The 14,630-nt window shown below is 36.8% G+C and overlaps 3 protein-coding genes across 5 annotated transcripts in view; 2 read left to right on the forward strand and 1 right to left on the reverse strand.

Annotated features, from left to right (window-relative positions):
• Nucleotides 1-4,814: 4,814 nt before the first annotated feature.
• Nucleotides 4,815-7,173, forward strand: LOC122077302. The gene is made up of 3 exons (XM_042643213.1): nucleotides 4,815-5,796; nucleotides 5,933-6,059; nucleotides 6,450-7,173. Exons 1-3 carry the CDS (start codon nucleotides 5,204-5,206, stop codon nucleotides 6,819-6,821), a joined length of 1,092 nt encoding a protein of 363 aa, XP_042499147.1. The 5' UTR covers nucleotides 4,815-5,203; the 3' UTR covers nucleotides 6,822-7,173.
• A 357-nt stretch (nucleotides 7,174-7,530) lies between these two features.
• Nucleotides 7,531-9,573, forward strand: LOC122077301 (transcription repressor MYB4-like). Its single transcript, XM_042643212.1, has 3 exons — nucleotides 7,531-8,285; nucleotides 8,370-8,496; nucleotides 8,882-9,573. Exons 1-3 carry the CDS (start codon nucleotides 7,726-7,728, stop codon nucleotides 9,374-9,376), a joined length of 1,182 nt encoding a protein of 393 aa, XP_042499146.1. The 5' UTR covers nucleotides 7,531-7,725; the 3' UTR covers nucleotides 9,377-9,573.
• A 4,378-nt stretch (nucleotides 9,574-13,951) lies between these two features.
• Nucleotides 13,952-14,630, reverse strand: part of LOC122075566 (phosphoenolpyruvate/phosphate translocator 1, chloroplastic-like) — a 7,048-nt gene continuing 6,369 nt past the window's right edge. For all 3 annotated transcript variants that reach the window (XM_042640636.1, XM_042640637.1, XM_042640638.1), the window contains 2 exons: nucleotides 14,385-14,514; nucleotides 13,952-14,276 (listed from right to left, as the gene is read on the reverse strand). In XM_042640636.1, coding sequence (XP_042496570.1) covers nucleotides 14,200-14,276; nucleotides 14,385-14,514 — 207 coding nt within the window. In that variant the 3' untranslated portion in view covers nucleotides 13,952-14,199. The remainder of the gene's footprint in view (nucleotides 14,277-14,384; nucleotides 14,515-14,630) is intronic.

Genomic DNA, 14,630 nt, shown 5'->3' on the forward strand with positions numbered 1-14,630 from the left:
ACAGCCCTCAGGGTAAGTTTGGGTTGGGACTTTGAAGCCTGAGGCGAGGCTGGTGCTGGCCTGGGTCTGAGGAGAGGCAATGGGCTGAGCCCGAACCAACCCAGCCCAATCCTACATATTTGTGTTAAGAAATGTACAAATATGTACCACTAAAACCACCATTTTTTTATATTTTTATTTATTTATTTTTATTTTTATTTTTTTACAGTGACACCTATATTTTTGTAGTTCATCAAGGTATTATTAATTTATGAGAAAAGGCTGGGTATGTCGATGGTATACACAGGTCTTTGTCTATCTCTCTCCTCTCTTTGGAAAAGTTCCTTATATCCCTTTTATTTGTTGAACTGCTAGCTCCAGGTAAACCGGTGGCATGCCTAACAACAAACAACAACAACATCAAAAATCTTATCTCAACCTAATGGGGTCAGCTACATGGAGATTCGAACTAAGGACGAGTGCAAGGATCCATGCAAAATGATTGACGAGTTATGGCTAATTATAATAAATGCCGGTTGTCAACCCGACGCACTACTACAAATCAACCACAGGTTTATAACAACAGACTATAATAAGTTATTGGCTATCTACCTAACATACCATATAGATCGATCAAGCCAAAGCGTCCTGTATGTAGCACTATAAATCAGCCACATGCTTATCTCGTTAATCCATTCATGCGCATCACTAATTAGATGACAAGGCATTAGTCATAGGTACGCAACATTCTCTCTTAATTTATTATGCTCACATTTCTCTTTCTAAATATGGCTAGGGGTCAATCAAGGGTGTCAATTAGGTACGATATCAATATTCTGTATAGTACAAGGCATGTATACTCCATATCGATATTGTACAGAATACTTTTTTTTTTTTTTTAGTAAAGAAAAAGAGAGGACTACACAAGATTAATCATGTACAAAAATTGGCAGCGGTTGATCTACCGTTTGCCAAAGTTGCTTCTGCTATGGATGCAAAATGAGATATCTGATTCAGCTGTGGTATTACAGATAGTTCCAGCCATAGATCTATACATAGACAAAAAATTAGAAGCCATACTAAGGGGCCAAAAGAAAGTTTGTAGGTCAAAAGAGAGTGGTTGGATTATCTCGGAGTCAGTCCAGATTTCAATTACTTTCCACCCATGACTTGCCGCGTGTTGTGCTCTGAATAGAAGGGTCTTGGCGCCTCCTTCAAAAGGATTTTCTGTCATTAAATAATCTGTTACTAGAATCTGTTCAGTTTTATAGTGAATAATACCCACAGCCCAACAGATGATCTTATCAATGAGACTAAAAGCAATGGTGCAAATCAAAATAGTGTATTCACTAGGGTCTGCTGATTTGTTGAAAATAGATTTCTCAACGGTTGTTCTAGAGTTGGATTTGTATTTTTTGCAATACGAATCCACTGTAAGGCTGGTGTCAAGACTTTGTGAGGGTTCAGTTTATCCTTCCTAAAAGTGATATTGTTCCTGTGTGTCCACAAGTAGTAACAAGAAGTTATGAAAGTTATGAAGAAGTATTGTCCTTTGAAGATAAATTCTTAAAAAAATACATGATAATATCTTTTAAAGAAGAACCCTGCAGGACCGTGGTATTTAACCCTAAAGGACTAGCAGAGCAAATTCATTTGAAAAACTCGTAAGAAAGGAAGAGGTGCTAAATGGTTTCCATCTCGGAATTGCAAAAGGCGCAGGTGTTTTTTCATAGAAATCCATTGGCCTAACACGGCTCTTGTTGGTATAGTACAAGACGTATATATTGTATATTGATAAGCAATATTGCACTGAATAGTTATTCGATATAGTGCAAGGCATATATATTCCTTATCGATACTATACTGAAAAGTGGTTTGATACAAGAACCTCACCGTTATCGTACCAAATTTGTTTGGTTTGGTATTTGATATATTAGGTTAATTCAGGTCTGGTATTAGAATATTTGATGCGGTATTGATGTATATTTTAAGTCATATCACATACCGCTACCATGTTCTACAGTGTCTCGATACAGAAATCTCATACAGATGCTGTATGGAATAAATTCGATACAATTCGATACCAGTAATGATATTGGTTTTGATTTTTGGTACAGATTGACATCCTTAGGATCAATCAAACCCAAACCCACCTTGAAATTTCTAAACTTAGAAACTAACCGTGTTAATCAGGACCAACCCGACCTAACCCAGCTCAATTAACATCGATCAAGGCCGGAGTTTAAAAATCGTCTCAACCTAACCCATTGACACCCCAACAAGTGAATCGTAAGGCTTGTGAGCTGTGTATGGAAACACCATTCGCCTACCGCCTGGTGTTCCACGCAGTTAAAGCCTCCTTGACCCCTGCAAATTCTGGAGAGCCTCCGCTAGTCGTAACCTCAGATGGAATTTTCCAATATCAGCAGTCGCCGCCATCTGTCACCGAACCCGTTCCCGTCGGCCTCGCCAAACCCACCCTCCCCCCCCCTCTCTCTCTCTCTCTCTCTCTCTCTCTCTCTCTCATGCTTTCTTTCGCCTCATCCCAACTGCAACTCCTGACTCTGTCCCTCTCTAGCTTCCACTTGTTTTGCCTTCACTGATCACCTTCGCTACTCCCACACCAATATGGCAATATCACCTCCCAATGCTCGTTCACATGTACCTCATGCATTGAAATCCCACTCCACGAATCTTTCTTCTCTTCCTTATCTCCTAATAATATCTAATTTAAGAACATAATTGAATTACTTTTCTACCCTTTCCCTAGGCGAGTAAACAAGAGGATTATGATGCCTTAAATGCAAAATAGGATAAGCACCATGGGACCTCTGGTGTGGGCCAGCATTAAGGAAGGCCTTATCCTTACCCTCTTACTCACATGTAAAACGAGAGCTTGGCTTCTGGTGGTCAGAGTCAGTCTGGGTATTCCACCCAATAGCAGAACTCGCCGCCCAACTGTCACCAATGCCGACTCCTCCGGCGTCGCCGTTCCAACGGCTCTTTCTCCCTCATGATTTCCTTCACTAACCAGTCCTTCCTTTACCGCAGCTTCTGACCCCTTACCTTCCTTCCCCAACCCCTTTCTTTCTTTTCTTTTTCTTCCACTTGTTTTCCTTCCATTGGCCTCCTTAATTTTTGCCCACTAATAACCTCCCATAGCTCCTTCACACCTTCCATGCAGAGAATCAGAGAGATCTCTGACACGTGTCATTCTCTTATTCCTCGATTCTGACCATGGATAATAACCCCAATTAATGGAAAGTAAGTTTACCCTTTTGCCTCTATTAACTAAGATTTTCCTTGGACCCACCCGTCTTGGTCACATGTAAAATGTGTTTTCTTTATTTTATCTATGACGTCAAGAGTCAGGATTTTACCAAAAATAAGAAAAATACTTCCGGAGTCAGGACAGTGTCAGTCAAGTCTGACACTCAGTCCTTAGTCCTTACAAGGAAATCTAATATAACTGAAATTACCTTCGTACCCTTCCTTAGGCTGGAAAACAAGAGGATAGCGAAATCAAAAGAAGATACACCTAATAAATAATGCCATTATGGGTTCTTACCAAAAAACCAAAAAAAAAGCCATTAGGATTGGTGTCCCAACTCAAAAAAGAGCACCTTAAAAGACGCTCAGATAGTCCAAGTGTGAGCATAATAATCACACGATCAAATAATGATGCCCATAAACTAGTTTGGTAGTCAAACAGATCCATACCTAGACCCACTCTCAGATATCTTTCTCTTTAATGATTTTTTTTTTTTTTTGGTAAGATTTTCTTTAATAATTAAATACTCATAAGCTAATTCCTATACCAGATGGCATAATTTACTGACCCATTAATTACTGTTCTTATCATACCAAAAAAAATATTGTATTGTATGGAATACAACACCTCTTCCATAATTGGAATGTTCATGTTATAGAATTAGAAAATAAAAATCCTTTTTATGTCGTACAATGGCCCAAAGGAGAAGGACCAAAGTAAGCCATTCTTCTAATAGGACTTCTTTCAAAATCGTCTTTGAAAACAATTTGAGTAGTCCTTAAAGCAATATTAGGTGTGATTATTTGTTTGATTTGTAATCTTAGTTAATCATGTAAATCATTATTTGTTTATGATTTTTATTATTTTCTCCACCATTTTAGGTTTTCATATCTATAATGACCCTTTTACCCATCTTAATATGTATATTAATTTCCATTAACATAAAATGATGTAGATTTTTTTTTTTGGTAAATTGATGTGGAATATTGAATTTATTGGAAAATACAATTTAGTGGAGGGATTATTGACCAAACCTTAGAAAATGAATTGTAATTGAATATTCAATTACCAAAATTTTCATTCAAAAGAAAATAGGGGTAGCAATAAGTGGGATTTGAATCCTCTCCAGTCTCCCTCTAACCTCTCACATGCACATAATCCAACACATGTGACACATAACCCCAAGTGATAGGCATATTAGGCCTTAGGCCACAGACATACATGAGAGAGGTTGGAGAGTCAGTGGAGAGCATCCCAATCCCAAAAGGCCCTTAATTGCTTCCAAAATATAAAACTTAAAAATTCATCAGCAAATCAAGGCTCGTGTCCTATTAGTTTCTGCTTTCATCAAGTTACTCATTTAGAAAAAGAAGTCATTGTAAAAGCATGTTTAGGTATTATTCTCAGCTTCCAATGAAGTTTTAATTAAATATATCCTAATTTACATTAAAAATAAGAAGCGAAAAAGAACGCTACCTGCTTGCGAGTGTTTATGCTTAAACACAAGCAGGCATGAAAAGGCTATGTTGCCCCTTGCTCCATGAGCTGAAGACGTCTTTGCTTGACCTCCTATTGGTCTGCACACATTAGCACAGTCTAACTCTTTGTACACCGTACATTACCTTGAAATATACTAGGAAAATCTGTGTAGCTATCACGAAGAATCCCTTGTTAAATAATTTCTGTAAATAGAACCTTCCAAAGGGACGCAATCATTACTACCCTTATTCCCCTTGATCGTATAAAGAAGACGGCCAAAAGTTAACAGTGACTACTATCTTATAACTTCCAGCCATGTGATAGACAAGAAAATCAACTACTATGAATCAACAACTGGAATGAATGACACCCCCTCCCTTTATAAATTACCAAGAATGAAACAAAGACGGCCCACAGCTCCAAATTCACTCTAGTCCTTTTCTTAGGCTTCTGTTGCTCCGTCACAAATCTCCCATGGAGTTTGATCGCAAATACAGTGATGACCTCACTTTCCGACCAACAATTTTGCCAGAAAATTACATGAAATTTGGATTCGGAGACGGTTTTCCTTTAGATGCTCGCTCATCTAATGGAAGTCTCCAAGAAGTCCACCAAATCGATCAGTTTCATATTGATGGCTTATTGCAAAATTCGATATTCTGGGTAAATCCCAGTTTCAATCAGTTCGAAATTCGGGATCATCCCTGTTTCAATCAGTTCCAAACTTCAGCAAATAGATCTTTTTCGAATTTCAGTATCTCCGACTTGATGCCCTTTATAGAAGGTGGTGCCATGGAGAGTTTTCAGAATAGGCCGTTCATGAACTTTTCCCCCAGAATCGTGCCCGAGGTCGTGATTGCCGAAGATAGGAACCCCTCTTTGAATTTTCAACAACTAGAGTCGCCTAACTTGGCATTTGCTCCTATTCAGATAACATGCATTGCCGCAAAAAATAGGTTTCATAGGAAGATGTGCATGATTAAAAAAAATATTTCAATTAAAAGGAGAAGAAACGATCAAACGACTGTCAATCTGAACAAAGGGCAATGGACCACTGAAGAAGACACGTAAATAGTTTTTTTTTTTTTTAATGAATGATGAATTATCTTGTTTAAAATGTTCTAAGTTTTATATAAAAAAAAATTTCTTCACTTTTTTTTTTCTCCAAGATGAAGCATTGATAATGAAGTTTTTTATGTGCAGACTTTTAGTGTACTTGGTGGAAAAGTATGAGCCGAAAAATTGGTCTCATATTGCTCAAAATTTGAAAGGAAGAATAGGAAAACAATGCAGAGAAAGATGGCACAATCATCTGAAGCCGAGCATCAAGGTTCTTCTTCTTTGTCCCTTCTTTCTCTTTGCTTTGTATTTTCGGTATATTGAATTCATTGAATTTAGCTCACGCATGCATTTCCAGTACATACACACATAGACAATCATATTCATGCATGTATATATACAAATACATTAATTATTAACACAGTATACATCATTGCTTGCAAATTAGCTTCGTTTTTATGTCGTGCACTATAGAATGTACTTTTAGAATCACCAAATGCACCGAAATCGTCTATACGTATCAATTCTTCATTAGTAAGTATATAAGTCCAAAATTGGTGGTTTTACACCATATATGTACTTCCATCTCACCAATGGTTAGAAACATGTTTATACATGATATATACATACTTATACATCAATAGTGCATTTTTACTTGCAGAAAGATAGATGGACGGAAGAAGAGGAAAAGATTATAATTGAGGAGCATGCAAAATTAGGAAATAAGTGGTCTGAAATTGCAAAGAAATTGGATGGGAGAACAGACAATTCAATAAAGAACCATTGGAATTCTACCAAAAGAAAGCAATCATCAAAACATAATAAAGCTAGTTCTCTCCTAAAAGATTATATTAATAGCTTGACAGAAACATCAAACATTGAAGAAGATGAAAATAATGCATGCATCGACACCAACATACAAACTGGTTATTTTGATATGTTGATGTCTCCTGAAAATTATAATCTTCAGTCTTTGTTTGAAGAGACAAGTTTCGAGATGGAAAGGCCATTGGATATAACTGATGCACTGTGAAAGGAAGATGGAGAATGAAGGACTTGTCGGAGATGATGAATATAGTCAAGTGTTATATCTAAACGATGCTTCGTTTTCATGCAGACTAAGAAATATATGTTCATATGTATTTTAAACCTATTAGGGGTTTTAAAGAAATGATTCTAGAATGGTCCTTTTTGGGGGAAAAAAAAGAGAAGAAGAAGTTATATTAGTGTGAAGAAAAGAAGAATAAGAGGTAGAAGCTAGATAGATATTGTCTTAGAAGTGAAGTCATAGTATGGTTTGGTATTCCTATGGGGATGTAGAATGATAAAATTGAAATTGTTGGCTTTGTTAGTAACATTATGAAATTTGTCTCTCAAATTCTCTATGGAAAGTTTCGTGTAATTGTTTTTTCTAAACATTATATTTCGATGTATTATAATTAACTATGGGAAAAAAGTTTCCCTAAACCCATGGAGGACAGCTCATCCACCATCTTAAGGTTTACAAATCCCTATAGGGTTTTGATACCTTCCCAAAATATCCATTGGATAGCACCCCCCGCCACATCTCAAGTCCCGCAATGAATGGATATCGACACATGAAAATTCAGTCCTTAAGCTTGTGACACTCGAAGACACCAACCCCACCGCCTAAGATTAAAATATCTAGTGATGATGGACGCATTCATCACTGCCCTTTTCTCCCTTTGACAGTACTAAGAAGGGAGTAGCTTAATAGTCACAGGGCTCACAACTCTCTTGTAACTCCAACCGTTTGATAGACAAAAAAATCAATGGCTATGAATCATCAACTGGAATGAATGACACTCCCTCCCCCTATAAATTACTAAGATGGAAACAAAGACAGCACACATCTCCAAAACCACTCTAATTGTTTTCTTTGGTTTTTTTTTGCTCTCTCATCAAATCTCTCTCTCATGGAGTTCACTACCCAATATAGAGATGATCTCACTTTCCAGTCGACAATTTTTCCTGAAAACTATATGAAATCAGGATTCAGAAACGAGTTTCCTTTATATGCTTCTTCATCTAAAGGATATCTCCAAGATTTTCACCAAATCGATCAGTTTCATGTTGATGGCTTATCATCAAATTTGAAATTCGGGATCAGTTCTCCCTATTTCAATCAGTTTGAAACTCTAGCAAATAGATCTTCTTCGAGTTTCAATATCTTCAATCCCATGCCCCTTGTAGAAGGTGGTGCCATGGTGAACTTTCATAATAGGGCATTCATGAATTTTTCCCCTAGAATTGCGTCCGAGGCCTTGATTTCCCAAGATAGGAGCTCGTCTTTGAATTTTCAAGATCTAGAGTCATCTAGCTTGGCATTTTCATGCATTCCTATAGAAAATAGGCTTTGTAGGAAGATAGACATGATTAGAAAAAATACTCCGAGCACAAGCACAAGCACAAGCACAAGCACAGCCCAAAAGAAGGCTAATCTGATCAAAGGGCAGTGGACCACAGAAGAAGACAGGTAAAAGAAAAAAAAAAAAATCTTCCTTCTTTCCTCCTTTCTTCTTCAAGAGCAAGCATTGATCACAAATTTCCTTCTGTGTAGGCTTTTAGTACGCTTGGTGGATGAGTATGGGGTGAAAAATTGGTCTCATATTGCTCAAAATTTTAACGGAAGAATAGGAAAACAATGCAGGGAAAGATGGCACAATCATCTAAGGCTAGACATCAGGGTTCTTCTTCTTACTCTTCCTCTTTGCTTTCCTGCACATCCATGCGTTTTTCAGTACATATAATCATATCCATACATGTATATATACATATACATTCATTACCAACACACTGTACACTGCTACATGCAAATTAGTTTTTTTTTTTGTATCACGCACTATAAAATATACTTATCAGAGTCATCAATCGTTCATCTATATGTGTCAATTCTTTATTGATAATTACGCAATTAAAGCGTATAAGTCCAAAATTGGTAGTTTTACACCATGTACTTTCATCTCACTCAATGGATATAGAAACATGTTTATACATTGATAATGTACATACATACATACATACATAAATAATACATCATAAACGTATTTTTTACGTAATTTTTAATTGCAGAAAGGTGCATGGACGGAGGAGGAAGATAAGATTATAATTGAAGAGCATGCAAAAGTAGGTAACAAATGGGCCGATATCTCGAAGAAGCTTGAGGGGAGGACAGAAAATGCAATTAAGAACCATTGGAACGCTACTAAAAGGAGGCAACTAACAAAACGAAAATATCGATGTTCAGATCCTAGAAAATCAGGTTCTAGTTCTCTTCTGCAAGATTACATCCTCAGCTTAACTCAAACTTCAAATGTTGCAGATAATGGAAGTAACCAAGGGATCAATTCCAATTATGATATTAGCAATCGCCCAGATATTTATTTAGATAGGATGATGTTTCCTGAGGAGAAGAGTCTTGAATCCATGTTTGATGAATTTCCTCCAGGCACATCAACAAGTTTGGAGATGGAAACTCCATTGGTTATGGATTTGCCTCTGCAGGGTGAGATGAAGAGAGAGTTGGACTTACTGGAGATGCTCTCTGAGCACATTGGTTCTAAATGAAGCAGCGAGAAGAATAAGGAAATAAATTATACAATAGAATTTATTTTTTTTGGGGGGGGGGGGGGGGTAGACTGTCTTTCTTTGTTTTGGTTTTGTTTGGAGTGAGGATTGAACTGAATCTGTAAGCTTTGTCAGTAATGTTATGACATTTGTTAGAAATTCTCTGTGAAACTTTGGCGTTTTCTAGCCGTTATGCTTTGGCCCGTTTTAACTTTTAAGTTGATTACAGCCTTGTTCGACCGCAGGTTGATTGGATCAAATGGAGTAAACATTTTTTTTTTTTTTTATTACTTTCAAACCTTTTAAGTGTAATGATTCTTTTTTCAGTAGGAGTCTAATGATTCAAAATGCGATGAAGTATTTTTCCGAGTAATATTGAAGGGTGTAAAATAAGATATCACTTTGAAAAAAAAATTTGAAAATGAGTCCCATGTAGGCATTGTTTCTAAGAAAAATGAAAGAGTGGGCAAACCTTATTTTTAAACTATTTTTTAAGACAAGGATTTTAACAATAAAAATTGCTATATTAAAAAATTTGGAACAACTTTAAAGCCTATCTAGTGACAAATATGTCATTAGTTCGTTTAAGATTCATTTTATCAAATTATTAATATTCTGATTAAAGATCGATATCTAACCAACTGTTTATAAATGAGATAATAAGGACCAACTAAAATGGGACAGTCACAGTATGAAGTCTTGAAGTGGAGAAGATCGATAGATATGACAATTGACACTCCCTAACATACTATGTTCAAGGGATCTCTTCATCATCATTATCCACACCTCTAGGAAGACAAAATAAGATGCCTACAAAAAGCGTAAAATTTAAGGGTCGCAATGCCTAAATATAAACGAGGTAATCTAAATTAGAAAGCATATCAATACACGTGATGGGATTTGATTGAATTAAATTATGAGATTTCACGTGTTTAGAACCACCACATCGGCCTCCATGTGGCACCAAGGAAAAAAAAAAGGTGGATTAAAATCCTCTCTAATGACACCAGAGGCCCAATGTGCATTCGCTGGTTGGGAGGACATGAGGATACGCATCCATGTGTTGGGGTGACTGCTTGAGTCCTCCCGACTATTAAATGCACATTGAGCCTCCACTACCATTAGAGAGGATCCGACTCCTAATAAAGTGGGGGCGTGGTGATGGACTTCCTACTTGTGCACAAAAGTCATCTTGCCTTTCAAGATTTATAAGGGGCAAACATTATAGGACATGGTTTTTGGTCAGTCTATACGACCAATCCAGGTCAATATTGACACATACAAATAAAAATATGCCATATCATTACCAAAAAAAGATAAACTACGTCAGATCTTTCCTGAAACATAACCTAGAATCTAGGATTGTCATTATCTAAACGAGCATGGAATACCATTGGAAAATGATTAAATAATCAAACCTTCATCAATCCAATTTTGTTCTTTCATTCTTGGTAACCCCCTTGACGTATATGAAGAGCTCGATAACTAAACTGAGCAATCCCATATCGGTGTAATGTTATACGATAGGAGTGCCAATCAGTCAGTTTTGGTTCAATTTTATCGGTTTTGAAGTGAGAATGAGTGAGCCCAAAACATGATCCAATAAGGGATACTGTTTTCGATTCGATTTTAATTTGGCTTCAATTCAGTGCTGGGTTATTTCGATTTCCCTTATCGGTGTGCTATTAGGTTTGATTTTTGTTTCTTGAGGAGGACCACTTGCATAAACTAAAGCCCAGAGTCTCAATTCAATCCAGTTCTGTTACTTATTTTCTTCATCAGCAAGAAAGGGAGTCATCATCACAGGGATGGAGGGTTTTCTTGTGTTAGAATGATGAAAATGGGTCGTACCTCCATGATTGCTTCATCACAGAAGTTTACTTTAGCATTCTTTAAGATTGACGGAAAGTATTAGAAATAGGGATGAAATGGGATGGAACTAAGGATTGGCATCAAGAAGTTGTTATAGTCAAGGACATCATGGATGTTATCTTTAAGATGTTATTATAGACCAAAGCATTTTAAAATTTAAATTTTAGAAGTCACATAGCAACTCCCATAGAGAGACCTTGTGTGTAATTTGGGAAACATGATGACCGAGTATAATTTACTAGTAGTTTTAAAACTTGGGAGTTTTGTTTTCAATGAAAAAAGAAATCCAAATTGAAAAATAACATGAAGCCATTTAGATAGTTTGGTGTTGGTTTTATTTGGTTCGATCCAGTGTCAGATTATTTTGGTTTTCAATTTGGGCCAGTTTCAGTTCAAAGTCGCGCTACCCCAGTTCAAAACATGATCCGATAGGCCATAACGATTTCGATTCAGTTTGGTTTCAGTCAATTTCGATCTGCCTAACCAGTTCAGTCCCAGTTTTGATGCCCTAATACGCGATACGAAAACAGGGGTAAAATCATCCGATCCAAACCAATATGGTCGATCTATGTCGATATCTTGATACCATGAACTTAAAAACCATGCTATATAGGTGTGAAGCAGGGTCGGGTTGGGCGGAGTTTCTTAAAACCCAATCCAACCCTAAATATCCAAATCTCAACCCATGCCAACCTAATCATGCCGAGTTCATGCTCAGGCCCAACCTTGTCAGGCTCAAGGTTGGTCGGATTGACCCTGGCTGGTCCTGTATTTTATTATTATTATTTTTTTCCTACAAAGGGTCACAAATGTTAAACCTATACTTATCAAAGTGGGGAAGTGGGAGATGTTAAGACTATGGCAAGCCCTTGTTGACCCCTAATCTATAAATTTGCAGCATGTCAATTGGTTATAAGATGAACCTTTTGATCATCTGATATCATCACATTTCCAGAAATTAGACAAACCAAATTTTAGCCTAATTTTTCATGATTGCTATTGTATTTAAAGTTCATATCAATACATAATAGGAGACACAAAGACTGTCTAAAAGAAAATGGGGGAAATACTTTAGACATTTGGTCATCTTGGCTCAATTGGTAAGAGTATGTGGCTTGTATAGCACATGGTGTGGGTTGAAAACATAGAGAACAAAACTTAACCAATGTATAGTGACAAATAAACTCCCGAATCATTATTCACATTCACAAAATATACTATTACCAGAAGAAAAAAAAAACATGATCTTTGAGATGGACAAATAGGAGAGAGAATTTTGGGAGAAGGATCAGTCAAGAGTTTGTGTTTTTTTTATTATAAAGAGAAAAGGGGTTACGGAACTAGGGTTTAAAAATATATTAAATACTAAGGAAAGGTTAACACTATTGCTAAACACAATAATAGACCATGGTTAAAATTGGGTCTGATTGGGTCAAGCTGGGCTGAGCCAAGTTTACCCTCATAACCAGATGAGACAAGGTTCGAGCTTAGGGCGGATTTGGGCCATCATGGCCAAACTTACACTCCTAATGGTATATATCTATTTGTAATAAAGGTGTTAATCGGTTAGATTTTGGTTTAAACGATGTGGATCGGTTTGGTTCACATTTATCTGACTAAAACCATAACCGCACCATTTACTAAACGGTTCCACTTTCCGAAACCATGACCATTTAGTAAACGGTTTCGGTTTCCACGGTTTCTAAACGATGTCGGTTTCACGATTTTAAATGGTTTCGATTTCGATTTATTCCATACGGTTTGTAAAACGGTTCACAATCGATTTGTTATAACTTGCAACCATCTCTAAACTGAAGATCATAAGCTTATCAAAAAATAATTGGCAATCACAAATAAGATATTATATATTAACGATGGTATGTCTTAATTTGATAACCTAGTGCTATTTCTTTGCATGGCCATTCTTAAACATTTAGAACTAATATCATACAACATCCAAATCTAGCCTTAAACAGCATAAAATATTAAAATGACAGGTGGTTTAGCCAAAACACCCTATCTATGAGAACATAATAACATAGTAACATATATGGATTATAAGTTCATGATCTAAAGCCTAAACTTGAACTGAATTCCAATATATCATACCAAAGCAAGATGGACACTTAATTTAATTGTTAATTGATATACGGATTACTGCCCCTTATTTAATTGTTATACGGATTAATCGGATCAGTTTAAATGGTTTTAAACGGTTTCAATTCAGTTTGAATTCAACAGGTTCCGCGGTTAAAACTGATCCGACCCATTTAACTAATCGACCTAAAACTTGAAACCATAACTACACCATTTACTAAACGGTTTTGCGATTTCGATATAAATGGATCAATTCAGTTTCGATAAATGGGTTCGGTTACAAATTCACATCCTTAATTTGTAATACCATAAGTGACTTCCGATTGTAATCAAGATTACCCTGAATCCCAAACCCAAGAGGTTAAAATAGTATCTGTTTCCTACTCACGTCCTACCATTGCCCAACTGGGTTAAGCTGCAAACGATCAAGTGGAACCGCCACATGTTAACAGTCTGTGGGTCCCCCATGCATGGTTTGAGGAATTGGATTCGGTTGGAATCGAAACCGACCCGGATCGGTGTCGAATTGGTATCGACCTTTGACCGATCACTTTCCGATTCCGAGTTCCCAAACCTTGGTCCTATGGCTCAGTGGGCAACAGAATATCATCGGTAGATCATCTCTTGCTTCATTCAAAGTAACTAGTGAAGAACTGAAATTACATAAGAGTCTTTGGCTCCAAATCCAGCTTGTTCACCGCACGAAAAATTTTGAGAGAAGCAGCGAAAGAATAAAATTGTGACTAGAGTCACTAGACAAAGAGTCTTCTACCTGACCCAGCTAAGCTAAATACTATGAGGAAAGATTTTGTTTCCTGATTGTAGTAGTTACAGACACTAGCTCTCCTATAACTTTAAGCTGCTTTCTGCTTTGGCTTTATCCTCTTGACCCTAGAGTACAAGAATACTCCTGCAAGAGCCACACCAGTTCCTGCAATCAAAGCCAACTGTTTCTTCAGAAAACAGGGAAGAAGGGAAACTATAGCAGGGGAAATCAAAGTTAACCACTGCTAAAGCATTTCTGAGTATAAGGGTTTACCAAGAGAATTGATGGGAGAGACTGGAGTCTGGAAGAAGAGAACTGAGGTCACAATGACCACAACCCGTTTCACACAGTTGCCCACAGAGTGTGTAACTGGGGACACCCTCTGTAATATCATATAAGAAACCTGCCAGAATCGAACCAATATAATCCTCAGCTCTAAATAACAGTACAATTATTGATTAACATTACAAATTAGATTAGCATAACTGTATTTTTTTTCTTTTTTTTTTTTTTGGGGGG

The sequence above is a fragment of the Macadamia integrifolia genome, chromosome 4 (genome assembly GCF_013358625.1).
Source record: "Macadamia integrifolia cultivar HAES 741 chromosome 4, SCU_Mint_v3, whole genome shotgun sequence".
NCBI lineage: Eukaryota > Viridiplantae > Streptophyta > Magnoliopsida > Proteales > Proteaceae > Macadamia > Macadamia integrifolia.

What these genes read in the sequence shown, in the direction of transcription:
- LOC122077302 (XM_042643213.1), top strand. Translation starts at nt 5,204, where the DNA reads ATGGAGTTTGATCGCAAATACAGTGATGACCTCACTTTCCGACCAACA. An exon ending in TGGACCACTGAAGAAGACAC is followed by an intron (nt 5,797 to 5,932) that starts GTAAATAGTTTT and finishes TTTTATGTGCAG; the next exon opens with ACTTTTAGTGTACTTGGTGG. An exon ending in ATCTGAAGCCGAGCATCAAG is followed by an intron (nt 6,060 to 6,449) that starts GTTCTTCTTCTT and finishes TTTTACTTGCAG; the next exon opens with AAAGATAGATGGACGGAAGA.
- LOC122077301 (XM_042643212.1), top strand. Translation starts at nt 7,726, where the DNA reads ATGGAGTTCACTACCCAATATAGAGATGATCTCACTTTCCAGTCGACA. An exon ending in TGGACCACAGAAGAAGACAG is followed by an intron (nt 8,286 to 8,369) that starts GTAAAAGAAAAA and finishes CCTTCTGTGTAG; the next exon opens with GCTTTTAGTACGCTTGGTGG. An exon ending in ATCTAAGGCTAGACATCAGG is followed by an intron (nt 8,497 to 8,881) that starts GTTCTTCTTCTT and finishes TTTTAATTGCAG; the next exon opens with AAAGGTGCATGGACGGAGGA.